General features: G+C 38.7%; 1 protein-coding gene and 1 long non-coding RNA gene across 8 annotated transcripts in view; one reads left to right on the forward strand and one right to left on the reverse strand.

Moving 5' to 3' along the window:
• Positions 1–17,583, forward strand: part of FRY (FRY microtubule binding protein) — a 213,542-nt gene that overhangs the window by 43,847 nt on the left and 152,112 nt on the right. For 2 of the 7 annotated variants that reach the window (XM_058186778.1, XM_058186779.1), the window contains exon 1: positions 10,904–11,037. The exons of the other annotated variants lie outside the window; for them this stretch is intronic. In XM_058186778.1, coding sequence (XP_058042761.1) covers positions 10,968–11,037 — 70 coding nt within the window. In that variant the 5' untranslated portion in view covers positions 10,904–10,967. Of the gene's footprint in view, positions 1–10,903; positions 11,038–17,583 lie in introns of those variants that run through there. 7 annotated transcript variants of the gene reach the window in all.
• LOC131200232 (uncharacterized) lies at positions 6,748–10,600 on the reverse strand. The gene is made up of 3 exons (XR_009155550.1): positions 10,262–10,600; positions 9,180–9,284; positions 6,748–6,994 (listed from the first exon to the last, which is right to left on the reverse strand). It is a non-coding gene; the product is annotated as an uncharacterized LOC131200232 (long non-coding RNA).

A 17,583-nucleotide genomic window follows, 5' to 3' on the forward strand; every position in this document is an offset into this window, starting at 1 on the left:
TACAAAGTTTTAACTAAATACAGATATGATATACAGTTCTAGTACTGCTTGAAGTCAGGTGATTTGGGTGTGCTCTGCTATATAAAACTTCCTGATTCCTGAATCAGATATCTGAATCAGGTATTTCACAACACCACTAACATGAGCAGAGTTAAAATCACCTATGGACCTTTTGGACAAGTCCAAGTCTGCATAATTACAGGTAGTCCTTGACTTATGACTACAACTGAGCTCAAAATTTCTGGTGCTAAGAGAGACATTTGTTAAGTGAGTTTTGCACCATTTTATGATCTATCTTGCCACATTTGTTAAGTGAATCACTGCAGTTTTTGAGTTAGTCACATGGTTATTAAATGAACCTGACTTTCCCATTAACTTTGTTTATCAGAAGATTGCAAAAGGGACCCCAGGACAATGCAACTGTTAAAAATACGAGTCAGTTTCCAAGCATCTGAATTTTGATCATGGGTCTAAGGGATGCTGCAAGGGTCATCAATTTGAAAAATGGTCATAAGACACTGTTTTCAGTGCAGTGGTAACTTTGAATGGTCACTAAATGAACTTTTGTAAGTCAAGCACTATCTGTATAGAATTCTAAGATGAGAAGGAATGAAAGATGAAAAGTTTTGGATCCCATCTGTATCTTGAAAGTCTTTTTTCCCCCAGGAACGTATACACTGTATAAAAGTATATGTGGAAATGTACATGCAGTTAGTCCTCGACTTATAACCATTTATTTAGTGACTGTTCAAAGTTATGATGGCACTGAAAAAGTGACTTATGGCTGGTCCTCACACTTACAACTGTCACAACATCCCCATAGTCAAGTCAGCATAATTTGGGAACTTGGAAACCAGCTCACATTTATAGTGGTTGCAGCAGGATCACATAATTCCTTCTCAGCTGGCTTCTGACAAATAAAGTCAGTGGAGCAGCTGGCAGGGAACATTGCATGACACAATCCCATGTTGTCTCTCTTAATGACCATGATGATTTGATTAGCAACCACAGCTAAAAAGTTCATAAAATTGGGTACAGTCCTGTGAGGCCTTGCATAAAAGTAATACATATAAGACAATGGGGGATTTGTGGTAGGTCCAGGCATAATGTATGAATTTATTTATTTAGAAAATGTATACAGTTGCCTATTTGCTCACAGCAACTCTAGGCAGCTTACAAACAATAAAAAAATATATAGAAAAAATAAAAATAAAGGATATTAACCGCACCCCACCTAATGACAACACATAGTTAAATAAGCCATTTGTTGGGTTCCATCTTACTATGAGTTCCCAGGCCCTGTGGCAAAACCAAGTCTTCAGAGTTTTATGAAAAAGTGTCAAAGTGGGAGCCAGTTTAATTTCTGAAGGGGTGATATTCCAGAGGTAGAGAGCCACCACGGAGAAGGCCCTTCTTCTGAGTCCGGCCAGATGTACTTTCTTGGGGGACAGGACTCGCAACATCCTTTGCTTCCCTGCTCTAGTGGGTTAGGTGGATGTGACCAGCAAGAGATGGTCCCTCAGATAACCTGGTCCCAAGCTATGAAGGGCTTTGAAGGTGACAGCTACCATCTTGAATTGCATCCGGAAGCAAATCGGCAACCAGCTCCCAAAGGAGAGGTAACACATATGCACACTAAGATCTGCACAAAACCATGTGGGCTGCTGCGTTTTGAACCACCTGGAGCTTCCAGATGCTTTTCAAGGGCAGTCCCATGTGGAGTGTGTTGCAAAAGACAGGAGGTGACTAGGCCATGAGTGATTGTGGATGATGACCATGCCCACAGAACCGGTAGTAAAAAAATTTGGATTTCACCACTGCTTTCTTCCCCCAGCGAACTTGTGAATGGGATGTATTTTTTCCCCTTTTCCTGACCACCAGGATTTCATATAGTTTATTGAAAACCTAAAGCAAGGATTGCAACTGTTTGCTCAATAGAGACTATTCCTATTCCTTATTCCTCTATTTCCTACTATTCCAAGGGCCACAGAGGACTCATCTGCTAATATACAGGCACACTATGCACAGAAACATATTTGTAGTTTTTGGAGGATGGTAGGATTTGAAAATTATGCATATTTAAGAATAGAGTATTTATTGTACTCAATAACAATAATGTAATAAAACTTGTGATAATAAACAGATTACATATATGCAAGGAAGTAACAATCATAAAGCTAAACATATTATTTGACATTGCATTTTACATATAACACCACCATTAGGCTACGCCTCAAGTAACAGAATCACATGTACTGTATCTTAACATAAAAATGGTAAATATTAGTGATCAGGATGCCTGGAGAATTTGTTTAAGTGTAAGCTGGTCAAGACTAAATGTGTATCAGGGTAAAATAGAAAATATAATAACATAATTGATGGTTTCAATTGCCCCTCCCCCACATAGATAAAGCCTTAACTCAGATGTTCTTTAATCTCCCTTCTAAAACATGGGCATTAAATCAGGCAGACATTAAATCATGCCAGAGAGACTGCTTTCCTATATTTGGATATTTTAATTTGGTTTAAATATCTAGCAGGTTTGACGAGGATAAAGGAACTAATAAGGAATATAATATTGGGAAGAGATACTAGGTCCAGTTGCACAGCATATCAATATCCTTAATCCATTGCCTCAAAGCTACTATTGCACATTCATGCCCAAGCACTCAAAAATGAGCTCAATAGAATCAAAGAATTTTCAGTACCGTATTTTTCAGACTATAAGATGCTCCAGACTATAAGATGCACATTATTTATTTATTTATTTATTTATTTTATCACATTTATATACTGCCCTATCTCCCTAGGGACTCAGGGCGGTTCACAGGCAAATAAAAAATACATACAAATACAGACTAAAACAACAGTTAAAAAACTTATTCAACATGGCCGAATTATTAAAAAGCAATATAAATAATAAAACCCATTAAAACCAGTATAAATTTAAAATCTAATCCAGTCCTGCGCAGATAAATAAATGTGTTTTAAGCTCGCGATGGAAGGTTCGGAGGTCCGGAAGTTGACGAAGTCCTGGGGGGAGTTCGTTCCAGAGGGTGGGAGCCCCCACAGAGAAGGCCCTTCCCCTGGGTGTCGCCAGACGGCACTGCCTAGCTGACGGCACCCTGAGGAGTCCCCCTCTGTGGGAGCGCACGGGTCGGTGAGAGGTATTCGGTAGCAGTAGGCGGTCCCGTAACATTAGCTTTAGAGGAGGAAAACAAGAAAAAAAAATCTGTCTCTGCCTCCCTGACCTGTTCACTGCTGCAGCCTGTTCAGCACTGTGGGCCATTAGCTGCCACTGCAGTCTGTTTCCTGCTACCAAGACCTGTTTGCCGCGGCCCATTTGCAGCCGCCCGTTTGCCACCGCCTGTTCACCACTGCTGCCGCCCATTCACCACCGCCTCCCATTTGCTGCCATTCACCACAAACAGGCGGTGGCAATAGGCGGGAATCACCAGCTGATCGGCGCAACACCAGCCCCCCTCCCCCACCACAATATTCACTGTATAAGATGCACAGACATTTCCACCCACTTTTGGGGGGGGGAGTGCGTCTTATAGTCCGAAAACTTTATTTCTGTAGACCAAGATGAAATGTAATGAACAATAATAATTGGAGGAGTCAAACTTAGTGAAGGACTCAGAGGAATGAAAGTATGTGGCCAGATGCTGGTCTCATTCTTACTGATACCAGATTTGCTGGTAAGAGACACAGAAGGAGTCTTGAAATAAATCCTAATAAATTTAGTTTGGCATTGATTCCCATTTTGGCTCTATAGTTCCCCACAATTATTTAAATAAGCAGAGGGGAGGCAGCTTCAAAAGGTATTTAGATAAGCTTCAGATCAGACTATAATTCATTGGCATGTGTATGTGAGTAAATTGAGGGAATATATGTATTTTTAAAAGCAAGGAAACCTTAGTAAATTGGAGCAAGACAGGCTGAGCCTAATGCTCAGTGGATCTAGAAGAATGTGCTGAACAATATATACTGAACCCTCCTGGTGATCTGCCCAACTCTTCTTCTTTACTGTGGAGAGTGACAGAGATATATAGTATAACAATTTATGCAAGAGTCATTTCTTCCTGGGTCTCTTGGAATAAAATATTTTTCAAAGTACATAATATAATTTATGAATCCAAGGTCTTCAGGTCTTATGTGTCATCCTGTGATATTCCTTGACTAAAATGTCACAAAATTCTAAGCCTAATTCTCACATAGGTTTAATAGAAAACCTTTAATGGCAAGTATGAGCAAAACACTACTCACTTGTACGACTCTTTTTATATATTTCAGTTGCAATCTGGGAATACTCTGAGACCACAAAATAGATTCTGGGGCAGGGGGTCAACAATAATAAAAGTGGGTGTGACCTGGTATTCAAATTCTGCCTGTTTTATATATGTGCAGTGGGTACAAACCATGTTATAAGGAGTAAGACTTTGTGCCTACCATTTTAATGTTGTTGGCTTTTCCTTGGATCCCCCTATGCTTTTCTTTCATAAATTTGCAAGGTAGTAAATTATAATGTGAAATGTTAACAAATGGCTGACTGGAACTTTTCTTTATCTAATCCTTAATTTAAAAAATAGAAATGCTTTTAAATACAGAGAGTTTCAAACCTGTCATGTACTAGGTTATAAGCCCAAGGATGCTTGTGACTCTTCAGAGTTTTTAAATGGGAGAGTGTTATGAATTTCCTCCTTGCCTTTCAGTTGAGTATAGATTTTTTTTATTCCTCTACAATAATTAGAGGAATAAACTCTAATTGACAGGAAAAGTTGACAGGAAAAGTTGGATATAAACTAATAATTCACTACTACACTTACTATAGTCACTTTATGACTATAGAAGTCATAAAACAATCCAGTCAATTAGCTGTCACATCAGGTAATTGTTCTAACTACCTATACACTCTCCCAACTGCTGCCATCCAAGTCAGTACATGCTGATAATATCTTACATTATTTTTCCATAGCTAGGACTGCATAATCCCATCAGAATTATCTGGATATTTCTAGTATGTTCACAAACAAACACCATCATCCCTGCCAAATCCTCTTTCTCACCTCAAAAGACAAGAAGCACTCATAACTAGCGATCACTGGAACTATACTATTATTCCAAACCACTGAAGTCACCATGGCTAAGCTAGCAGTGGGTTGGTTGTAAAGATTCCTTTCTACTCTGTTGTCCTGTATTCTATAGGAGGGGGTTCTGGGTATTGCTTTCCAAGTATGCACAACATTGGGATGCGACATAACTTTATTTAATTGAACTTAATTGTATTTCTATGTGTTTCATAATTTTCTTCAATATATTCAGAACTAGAGGTGCTTGCATTTTCTGTATGGGTTTTTCAGGATTTATCCAGAGTGTTTAGGAACATGGATACTTAATTTTTCAAGTTGTGCACTCAATCTAAATTTATGTGACTAGGAAAATCATGAATACATTCTGCATGGTACTATATTGCTTCAGACAACATAAGAGCTTATATGCTTGAACATTCCTTCTGATTTGGCATGTTAGAAGTTTAAAACTTCATGGAGAACCTAAGCCTTACTGAAACTTATCTGTATGTGAACTGGGAATTTTTGACATGCAGAACTGTTTTGACTGATCCTTATATTTTCCATATACTGTAGAACAAAAAATATCCTGAAATATTTTGTTCTTTCAGGCTGATAGGAAAACTGATTATTCTGTTGTGTAATCTTGTTACAATTATATTAATTTACCATTTATTTATTTTCTTCCCATGAAAGGAGAAAAATTGAGTATAGGTAAAAAGTGTTTTGAATCTTATAGCGCTGATGCCTGAGGGTATTAGAAGCTGCTGATGGTAATGCAGTTAAGGTCCAAGTTCAAAACCACTCTAAACCATAGAATGCACTTAATAAATTGGAGTTAATTATAATATGTCAACCTAACCCATAAGATTCCAATGGAGAAAATTGGACTAGTCATCTGTAGCACATGAAACATATATTCTGAACACACTGTTTGGAGAGAAAAAAAACCAATGGAAAACTGGAGCAAGTTCAAAGGAGACCTACCAAAATGGGGAATGTCTGAAAAATAATCCCTATGACGAAAGATTAAAATCTCCAAGTATGTTCAGCCCACTATAGCATTTGAAATACTGATATTTGAACATTTGGAAATACCTGTACACATAAGGCACAAATATAGGAGAGGGCATTTTTTGCTTGGCAATAGTACACATGAAAAAGATCTGGGTGTCCTTGTCAATCACAAGTTAAACATGAACCAGTAATGTGATGATGATACTAAAAAGACAAAGACTACCTTAAAGTGCATCAACAAGAACAAGACTTCAGATTACATTAAGTAATTTTCCATTGGACCCTGCCCTTGCCAGGCCCCATTGATAAAAATGTTGGTCAGCACAAGGCCCAGGATAGCATCTTGTGGGACCTGATAACCTCCTTCCAAGCTAAACTGGAATCAATACTGAACACTTTTAGGGTGCATTAATTTAACTGTGTCTACATCTAACAGTATAATCCAGAATACTATCATATTCTGCTGGAGATTTAGTTGAGGTTCATCTCTACACTATGTCCAATGCATTCTCCTGAACTACTAAACTGTTAAGTCTGTCAAACAATGTTAGTATAGCATGGTTTATTTCTGATTAATCCATGCTAAACCCTGTTATTTGTACCATACTTATCCTAACTTTCACAAATATGTTGCCTTTTGCAGTAAAGACATCAAGCATAGAGGACGGTAGTTTATTGAGACCTATTATTTTCGTTTTAAAAGATGGAGATCATATTTGTGTTCTTCCAATCTTCTGTAACTTTGTTATTCTCATGGGAGTTCTTAAAGATTACCAGTAGTCCATCTGATGCTGAAGACTTGAATTCTTGACAAGTTCTCAATTATTTTTTCTTGTCTTTCCAAGCTTCAGTTTCATCCTTTTCTCAGTGGCATAACCATGATCAGCTAGAACCCTATTGGAGATCTAACAGAAGACAGACATGAAACAAGAATTAGAAAGTCCACCTTCTGATTATCACCTATTACCACTTTGTCATTTTCTTCTTGAAGTAAACCTAAACTCTAGCATAGTTTTGTGCTGGTTAATAGACAAGAGGAAAACATGGTAAATAGAGTAGAGTAGAGTAGAGTAGAGTAGAGTAGAGTAGAACAGAACAGAACAGAACAGAACAGAACAGAACAGAACAGAATAGAATAGAATAGAATTTTTTATTGGCCAAGTGTGATTGGACACACAAGGAATTTGTCTTGGTGCATATGCTCTCAGTGTACATAAAAGAAAAGATACATTCATCAAGGTACAATATTTACAACACAAATGATGGTCAATATATCAATATAAATCATAAGGGTTACCAGCAACAAAGTTACAGTCATACAGTCATAAGTGGAAAGAGATTGGTGATGGGAACGATGAGAAGATTAATAGTAGTGCAGATTTAGTAAATAGTTTGACAGTGTTGAGGGAATTGTTTGTTTAGCAGAGTGATGGCCTTCAGGAAAAAACTGTTCTTGTGTCTAGTTGTTGTGGTGTGCAGTCCTCTATAGCGTCGTTTTGAGGGTAGGAGTTGAAACAGTTTATGTCCTGGATGTGAGGGATCTGGTTGTTTATGCATACTATAGTTTAATGACTCATCCTTGTGCTGCACTAACATTGGTTTCTGAAGCCACTTGGGGGCAGCAGAGGAATATGTTTCTCACAGGAAAAAACAAATGTAATAAATATCTGCATTTGAATCCTACGTTTTATCCATCCTAAGATTTGATATGGATTTCAATTTCTCATTCACCAGCTTTGGTCTACTTGGTAAGGAAGTTGAGGATTTTTCTTTTTTAGATGTTTTTACAGGTAGAAAATATGCAGATCAGTTCTTTTTTTCAGGTCATACAGGTAGTATTGCTGATTTGCATTTCAACTGGTAATTCCAGAGCAAGGCAATTAATGTACACCATACCATGCATGGCCAGTTTTGTGTATTATGAAAGTACTTGTTAGTAGTATACTGGCAGATGCTATGAGAACAATTCTATTATAAATATCTTGATCAGAGGACACTAGACAAAATGGTTCAGAAAAGGAATGGACGTTAATAAGTAATTTAAACTTTGGAGCCGAGCTGGTTAAATATATTAAGTATTTAAGGTTGTTCTTTAAAAATGCATGAAAAGATGCCCTGGTCCTATATCAAATTATAATAGAAAAGGACTATTTTTTGTTCTAAATATAGTTGTGCATCTCCTCAAATTATAATGTTCATCAATATAGTAAATTTGTATTTTAATTTTACTAACCTTATTAGTTCTAAATTATATTATATCTGAAGTTTAATTGCTATTTTATATGCTTAATATATTTGTACCTCTTCAATCTGAAAGCTTCTAGGTCAGGTTGTAACCATCAATTAAAATAATTTAAAATAAAAAATGAGACAGGAAATTGCATAAGACCTTTAAAAACTGATCTGATTTCATACTGTTCTGAATTATACATCAATGTTGACATCAGGGAAGCCATTCAGAGAAGAACAGGTTCTTCCCTGTTCACTAATAAGTCTTAACTTTAGAACATGAGGCACCAAGAGCAAGCTTAACATTTAAAATATAGGAACAGGCTTTTTTCCAGATATACAGACTGCAGCCATTAAGAGCTATTGTCAAAATTTGAAATGTTTTCAGAAATGGACAGTGAATCAATGACATTATTTAAAATTTAGCAATAATTATATTTTTCACGTTCCATTCAGTAGTCAATGGCTGTGTTTTGACCATCTGAGAAATCAGCTGAGATATCTCAGCATTTTTCAAGGGTAATTAAAAATGGATACGAAATAAGTGGGCAGATCCTGATTTTGCAAGGATGTATCTAAGAGCCAGGGATGTTTGCAGCATAGGTCAAAAAAGTCAAGATAGTGGCCACAATATAGTGATTGAAGCTCTGCCTCTATAATGGGATGTGAGAATGACCTTGGGAGGTAGGAGAGGGAGCCACAGACTAGGCAATGGTCAGACAAGAGCAGCTGAGCTTCCAGAAGGAATGGGGGCATAGCAAATATCTCAGAAGGACCCCCCCACCAGTTTCTTGGATTGTAAAAGATGAGGTGCAAGAGATGTACTTTCAGACTTGTAAGATTCTGTTAATGTAAGCTTACAATAAAGATAGAATTAGTACTTCAGGGGATACTTCTTGTCACAACTACTTCTGCTGACATCAGTCTTGCAAGTGCTGCTTTTTGGAGTTGTGTTCAGAGAGGGTTCTAGAAGTAATCAAAAAGGGATATGAGGATTTTATAGTTTTAATTCTATGAAATATCATATATGCTTGTGGTACATAAATAAAGAGTACTATTTATGGCTCTTTGGATATACACTATCTTTAAATCAATAGCAACAAAATATAATTGGTATAACTGATGAAGAAATTTTCAGAGGGATAACTATGTTGTGCTTTTATGCTAACACTCACTTGTGGCATTTTAAATACTACCATATTTAGTATAATATACTGTACAGCCTTTTGACTATGTGTGCTAAAAATCTGTCAAAAACCTCTCTCCCCCTCCCTCCCCCTCCCCTCTCTATCTGTCTCTCTCAAACACACACACATTCTGTGCCTGTGCATATGTATTCACATACTCATACATGCACATTCAAATACACAATGTATGCATAGAATCTTGTCTGTGGAAACACAGTTGCTCATCATATGGAAAGTCCTCTATTTTTGCAAACAAATATTGCTTAATGACAATATTCCAGACACTGAAGCCCTGTACAAAGTGCCCAGATGTGGGTAGTCCATGGTCATCCAGTTCACAGTAGTGACAATTTTTAGGGCTCTGTTTTTGTAAAATATACCCTAATTTTGAGGGGGGGGGGATAATCAGGAAGTCTCTTTGATTTCACTACAATTTTCATTTCTTCTGCTAAAGCAGACGGCCGACTAGGTACAGAAAAGGGATGTTGTAGCTTGGCCATATCCATGGAATAAGGTGCAAACATCGAGGGGCTTTAATATAGCAAGCCATTATTCCGCTGGCTGCTGTCTCTTTAAATCTGACCCAAGACAAAATGGTATCAGCAGCCGCTCCGATTTGTCTGGTGCCGAGAGAGAAGAAGAACCCAAACAACTAAGGCAGCGCGGAGAAGCGCCGGGCAAAACCTGGGGGAGGGAGAGGAGGAGAAAAGAGGCACCGTCACTGCACCCTCTGGATGGGTGCAGTTTGGGCTTTACCGCAGCATGATGCAGTTGTTGAGAATTAGGCGTTGTTGTTGTTCTTGGGAGGGAAGCAGCTGACAAGGCGGCGGCGGCGGCGGCAGCAGCAGCAGCAGCTGGCATCAAAACAAAACAAAACCACTCCGGCTGGGTTCCCATCTTCCGTCCCGCGCGCCGGGGCTGCAAGAGAGGAAGGCCCTTGAAGCTGTTCTCGGTGGCGAATCACGGGGCCGCCCCGGCTAGCTGGACTGCTGCGGGGCGTTTTGCAGGAAGAGGTGTTTTTCCTTCCGACCGCTCCTCTCTTAATACCCGGCAAGGAAGGAGAAGGAGACAGTGGCGTTCATGCAGCAGCGGTAGCCGCCGCCGCAGTAGTCCGCGACAGCAGCAGCGCTTTAAGCCAGCTGGTGGATGGTGAGAAGGGGCGCTTAGATTCTCCCGGGGCTCCGTGCGATGGGGAGGCGGCATGGTCGGTGAAGGATGAGCCGAGGACAAGCATCGCCAACGCTGCTTCGTTCATTGTCCGTGGACGAGAGAGCAGCAGCAGCAGCAGCTGCTGCCGCTACTGCAGGAGCAAGCGCCCCTCAGGAGCGGAAGGAGAGGCTCTGCGGAGACTTCATTTCCTCTCCTGACCCCTCCGTTTACATCACTAACTGGTGACAGTCCCATCTCGCAAAGTACCTGCCGCTCGAGCTGCTCTCGGAGAACCTCCTTGTATGCCGCAACCATGGCCAGCCAACAGGATTCCGGCTTCTTTGAAATCAGTATCAAATATTTACTGAAATCCTGGAGCAATAGTGAGTGAGCTTCCTCCCTCTCCTTTTCCTTTTCTTTTTTTCCCTTCTCCACCTCCTACAGAATTGCTGGTAGTGTGGACCCAGTGCATCCTTGCCTTGGGGCTGATAGCACGGTGACCAAGTGATGGCTTTCTGTGGGGAGAAGGCTCCCATGATGTACTTCGCTAGCAAATCATAATTGCGGTTGTAATTATTATAGCTATGATTATAATCGTCATCTTTAGGATTTCAGTTCCTACCTGGTTTTGCTGGGATTTTAAAAAGACCTCTCAAGTTCATCTTCTGAATCTAGAGAAGAGCAGGGTGGCATGATTCTAGTTTACCATCCTTAAATGTTTTTGTTTGGTTTTGGGACTTTCATTTGTGGGGAGGATGGCTCTTCAACTGAATAGCAGCATTTGACGTATTTTGTATTTCTCCTACAGGGAGAAACACAGGGGAAAATGACAAATCATCTTAATATTTTTACATATTTAACTGAATAATAGAGTAAGGTAGGAAGGATGGACTCCTGGTATAATAAATTATTTAGTATTCACAGTCTCTCCTCTTTTGTGATTTTATTGCCTCTGTTGTATCTGTGGTAAAGGATTCTGAATCAAATGAGAGCGATCCACAGTGTAAACAAATGGGCTGGAGCTATGCAATGTTTGAAGAGGTCACTATTACTGATGGTAATTAAAGTGGCCTTTAGTCTATGTTTTTATATGTAGGAAACATTCTTTATAATAAAGCTCAGTGAATGTCAAGAATGTGTACTACTAATGTGAAGTTAATTAAAGCCTCTAGTCTGTCTACTTTGATTCTTTTCATAAGTGAAATTTCATTTGAGAAATGTTCCTGTTCATGCCTACTTTACATTAGCATACTTGAATGGCATCAGATTTTATCCACTTCTACACTGTGCACAATTATTCAGTAAGTGAGTATTTTGACCATATCATCATTTTTATGCATATTTCCACCTCCAAGTTGTATAAACTTGAATGCTTATTGGATATAAGCATATCAGAGGATGTGTATTTGTATAATGAGGGAGGGTGTGGCCTAAGGAGATCAACACCCTATATCAAGGTGTGCGTAATTATTAGGCAGTGTTTTTTCCTCAGGCAAAATGGGCCAAAAAAGAGAGTTAACTATCTCTGAAAAGTAAAAAATTGTAAAAAGTCTTTCAGATGGATGGGTGCAGCACTCTTAAAATTGCTAAGGTATTGGGGCATGATCACAGAACCATCAGACGTTTTGCTGCAAATAGTCAACAGGGTCGCTAGAAACGTGTGGAGAAAAAAAGATGCACATTAACTGCCAAAGATTTGAGAAGAATCAAATATGAAGTTACCAGGAACCCATTATCCTCCAGTGCTGTCATATTCCAGAACGGCAACCTACCTGGAGTGCCCAGAAGTACAAGGTGTTCAGTGCTCAGAGACATGGCCGAGGTAAAGAAGGCTGAAACCCGATCACCACTGAACAAGACACTAAGTTGAAATGGCAAGACTGGGCCAAGAAATATCTGACAACAGATTTTTCAAAGGTTTAATGGACTGATGAGATGAGAGTGACTCTTGATAGACCAGATGGATGGGCCCACAGCTGGATCAGTAACTGGCACAGAGTTCCACTTCGGTTCAGACGCCAGCAAGGTGGAGGTGGGGTACTGATATGGGCTGGTATTATTCAAGATGAGCTAGTCGAACCTTTTCGGGTTGAAGATGGACTCAAAATCAACTCCCAAACCTACTGCCACTTTATAGAAGACACGTTCTTCAAACAGTGGTACAGGAAAAAGTGTGCATCTTTCAAGAAGACCATGATTTTTATGCAGGACAATGCTCCATCGCATGCATTGAAGTACTCCAGTAAAGGAGTACTTTAGCCAGTAAAGGCCTTAAAGATGAAATGGCCCCCTTCCTCACCTGACCTAAACTCTATTGAGAACTTGTGGGGTTTTTTTAAATGGAAGATTTATGATGTAAGAAAATGGTACACTTCTCTGAACAGTAACTGAGAGACTATGGTTGCTGCTGCACAAACAGTTGATCGTCAACAGATAAAAAAACTGACTAAGTCCATGAATGGGCTTATGACTTATTGAAAAGAAAGGTGGCTATATTGGTCACTGATTTTTTTTTAAATGTCAGAAATGTTTATTTGCAAATTTTGAGTTGTTTGTTTATTATTCTCACTTTAACAGATAGAAATAAATGAGTGATTTCATTTTTCATTTAGTTGCATAATAATTTTGTACACTAATAGTTGCCCAACAATTTTGCACACATAGATATTCTCCTAAGAAAACCAAAACTGCACATTTACTTTCTTAAATATTCAGGTTTGAGGTTTATTAACATTTTGGATTGACCAAGAACACTGTAGTTGTTCAATAATAAAATTAATCCTCAGAAATAAAACTTGCCTAATAATTGTGCACACAGTGTAAAGTGTTCAGTCTTTCTGGAAGGATACAGCTATTTTGTATTATGTATAATTTGTATACTATGATATATAAGTATATCAGAAAAAATTACATATGTAACATATAGCTTATGGAGGCCATATCTTTAATTAAATAGCACTGGCATGTGCTGTGTTTTAAATTTGTATATGAGGTGAGATGCTGATTATTCAAATACAGATCTAAAATATGGTGTAGAATCAAATGTATCAAGAATATCATTTGTGAATAATATTGAAAGGCTTAAGGTTTATCTGAATTTCTTAACCATAAAGCAGCATTCTAATAATTCTAATCATCATTCTTGTGCATAACATTAAAGCTTTGTTTCTGAGCCTTTGTTAATTGATTTAAATAGAGGCTATTTAAATAGCCTATGGCAGGACAGGAGAGAGAAATAAAACTGTTGATAGATTTTTGTTAATAACAGGTTCAATTTTAAAATATATAATATGAAAATTATGGCAAAATAGTTTTTAACTTATATAGTTTTTAATTTTAATGAAAATTAAATGGTTATCGTGGCATGTATTTTCCTTCGGGTTGAATCATTTTCATTAGCAATATAATTAGAAGTTATTCAGCTTAACTAAAGTATATGTTAAAGTAAAATAAAAAAAATATTAACAGAATTCTCTGCAATTCTGCATAAAAGTTAAATTAGTTATTATAAAACTTCTGTCATTCTATGAAACATTTTTCTCCCCTGGAGAATTTAAGAGGTAAGTGGAGTTATAAAAAAAGAATCAGAATATCAATGAAATCAAGAATTCATTCAACCTTTTTTTTTTTTTTTATTCAAAAAGTTTTTATTAGTCAAAAAAGGTTTATACAAATACATATCAGGTATGGTAAATTTTCATTTTTCTTATCTAAAATAAGAATTTTACTCAAATTTTTTAACACATACAACAGCCATAAGGCAAGCAGGTGACACGAAGTAGCTAAGTTTGCAAATTTTAAATACGTAATAAAGAAGAGTCAAGAATAAACAGAATATCGTACAAAAGAGAATAAGGAAAACCAACACAATCCCAAATATCTTTATCACTTCCTAGTTTTGGATCTCAGAACTCTGGGTTCAGCCTGACCCAACTCCAGGGTCGCAACAGCGGCAGCCGCTTCAGCCCCATGATCTATAACCTCCCTTCTTCAATTCCTGGGTCATCTGATTCCAGGAAGGCTTTGTGTTCCTCCACATAGGCCGTAGCCTCCATAATTGTACTGATTTTTTCGTAATGCCCTCCCGGAAAATCATCAATCCCTCTGGCATCAGCCATCTGAAGCCCACTCCTTCTGGTACAATTTGCTTGACAAAAATAATATTTCTTTCTTTTTCACGTACCTGTCTGGGAATCTGCCTCAGAATGGCTATCTCCCTGCCCCTGTAAATCAGTGCCCCACTCCTATGTTTTCTAAGAATTTCATCTCGTCTCTCTTCTCACAAATTTGACATGAACCTCTCTGGGAACTGCATGCGTGCGTGCATATTGCGAATTAACTCTATAAACTCGATCCACATCCCAATTCATGAAATCAACACCTCTCCCAAGAAATTCTCCCAACAATTTAGTCACAACATCTCTCAAGTCTTCTTGGTCCACTTCTTCCAAATTTTGAAACCTAAGGAAATAAGACATTTTATCCATCTGTAGTCCAAGCACAGCATTGCCTGTCGTCTCCTCTCTTTCTGCACTGCCCGCATCTCACCCTCAAACCTTCCACTTTCTGCTTGTTTTCTGCTGAAACTTGTTGAGTATCCTTTAAATCCTTTTGGATAGTCACAATTTCTGCTCTTATTTCATCAATTTCTTGTCCATATTAGATAACTTTTCCAAAATTCTCTCCATCTCTCCAGCAGTTGGTCTCTGACCTTTTGCCATTAAGGAAAAAAATACAAAATCCTCAGGCAGGCACAGTATCCTTGTAATTTCCTCCGGATCCACCAGGGGCACTCACAGGAGCAACGAGTCCAGAGTACAGTTAGTCAACCAGGAAGCCGAAGGAAGTGATGTCATCAAAATTCTCATAGTGAAGGCGGAAGCTGGGCGCCACCACTGTTCCCCAGAAGGAGGGGCCTCAAACCTTCCCTCCTAAATTTCTCCATCACCTCTTCTCTCCAGAGCTCCACAAAACCGGTAATCTTCTTATTTTAAGTTCTCCTCTCTCCAGAATAACTCGTGCTCCTTCCAACCGCAGGGGAGAAAACCCCCGCACTCCGGGCACTCCACTCACGTTTACCGATATTCCTTCCTTCTCCTCCTCAATTCTTCTCCGTGCCCTGTTCACCACCAGGCTGCTGCAGTTATAAATCCAATGCCCCGGTGTCACCGGGCACAGCGGCCCAGGCGACGACCAAAATAATGGCCGCGGCCTGTGGCCTCCGAACCCCGCCGAGCCTAGGACGCGCCAGCATCGGTCCCCCCAGTCCTGTATGTCGGCTGGGAGACCCCTGGCGAGCCGTCCGTGCGGCAGGTGTCCTTTTCGGAACACCTGGCCCCTGAGGGCCTCGGCGGCGGCCGGATTCGGGCGCTGGAGGCAGGAGAAACCTTCCAGACGTCCGTTGCCGCTGGATACCGGAAGTCGTCTCCTAGAATTCATTCAACCTTGTCTTCTGATTTATTTGCTTGAAATAGAAGAAAACAAATTAAACGCTACTTAGTTATTTTAAAAATTGGGAGTGGAAGAGAGCTGCTGCAAATAAGTTGAAGGATGTAGAACGAATAGATTATATATGGAAAGACTAGTTTCCACTAGATCCTAACTTTCCTAGGATCAGAATTATTTTATGTGTAAGCCTTTAGCTTCTGGCAGTATTTAGTAGACCCCAGGGTACTCATAAAAACCAGAGTTAAACCCACAAGATTCCCTATCCTGGCTGTGGTATGAAAGACTTTGATGTCACTTGTTCAAAAAATTGTTGGTGAACTTGCTCATCCCTGAGTAGCAAGTCTGTTTCTAAAATAATGCTTGCCTGGGTTTGATACCATTATGTTTGCAAACAGAGGTACCAGGTTTTCTGGCTTGCTTTCCTTGTTTGGTACACTACCAAGTAGCACATTGAATACTTTTCATTAGAGACAGAATGAAATCCATTTCAATGTAGTAGTTAAGGCATCAGGCTAGAAACCAGGACACTGTGACTTCTAGTGCCACTTTAAGCACAAAGCCTAAAGGTGAAGATGGTCTAGTCATTTTCTCTTAGCCCTAGGGCGAAGTAATGACAAACCACTTCTGAAAAATCTTGCCAAGAAAATTGCAGGGATTTTTCCAGACAGTCTCCAAGAATCAGACATGATTGAATGGAAGAGAAAAAGGAGAGGTTGGACAGGAGAGCCTGGGATGGTCCTGGCTCAATAATTTTTTAAAATGTGAACAAACTTTGTCATTCAACTAGTGGTCTATTTATCTATGGTCATGCTTAGTTTTGCTAATATCCTACTGATCACCTGGAAGAGATCATAATAAGTCCTTCTGTTCTTCAGGATGGTTGCAAAAGAAACATTAGAAAAGTTTACATTTGTTTTTCATTATTTGCAATCTAGTATTCTAGCCATACTCTGAAATGTGATATAAGATAAATAGCAGTTAACTCAAGCTGGAAACAGAAGTTTCCCATTTCCTACTTATAGCTCTGTGAAGAAGAGATGAGAAGGATTGTGATACTTGCCAAGTCATAGTAAATAAGATTGGAACTAGCTCAGTCATTTTCCTTATTATTTGTTTCTGTAATTTAAAATATAATAGGTTGCATGAAAAAGAAAAAAAAAAATTCCAGGATGAAGAACTGCTAAAAAAAACCCCAAACCCTGCAAAACTAATCCATTTAGAAAAAGAGAAAAAATCTAATTGAAACACAAGATCAGAATTAAATTCAGGATGAAAATAAAAATGAAAAGCATGCACTGATTGTTCTTTTCTTTTACCTGAATTTAAAAAAAAAACCTGACCATGGATGAATCCTTCAAAGAAAGCTGTGCATATCCAATATACATATTTGATTCAGGTTTTTCCTTACCTTTTTTTGTCTTTGTTCTTAGTGAATTTTTCTGTAGCTGAGCAATATTGTACTCTGAAATAAAATACTTGGT

The sequence above is a fragment of the Ahaetulla prasina genome, chromosome 5, assembly GCF_028640845.1.
Source record: "Ahaetulla prasina isolate Xishuangbanna chromosome 5, ASM2864084v1, whole genome shotgun sequence".
In the NCBI taxonomy this organism is placed as follows: domain Eukaryota; kingdom Metazoa; phylum Chordata; class Lepidosauria; order Squamata; family Colubridae; genus Ahaetulla; species Ahaetulla prasina.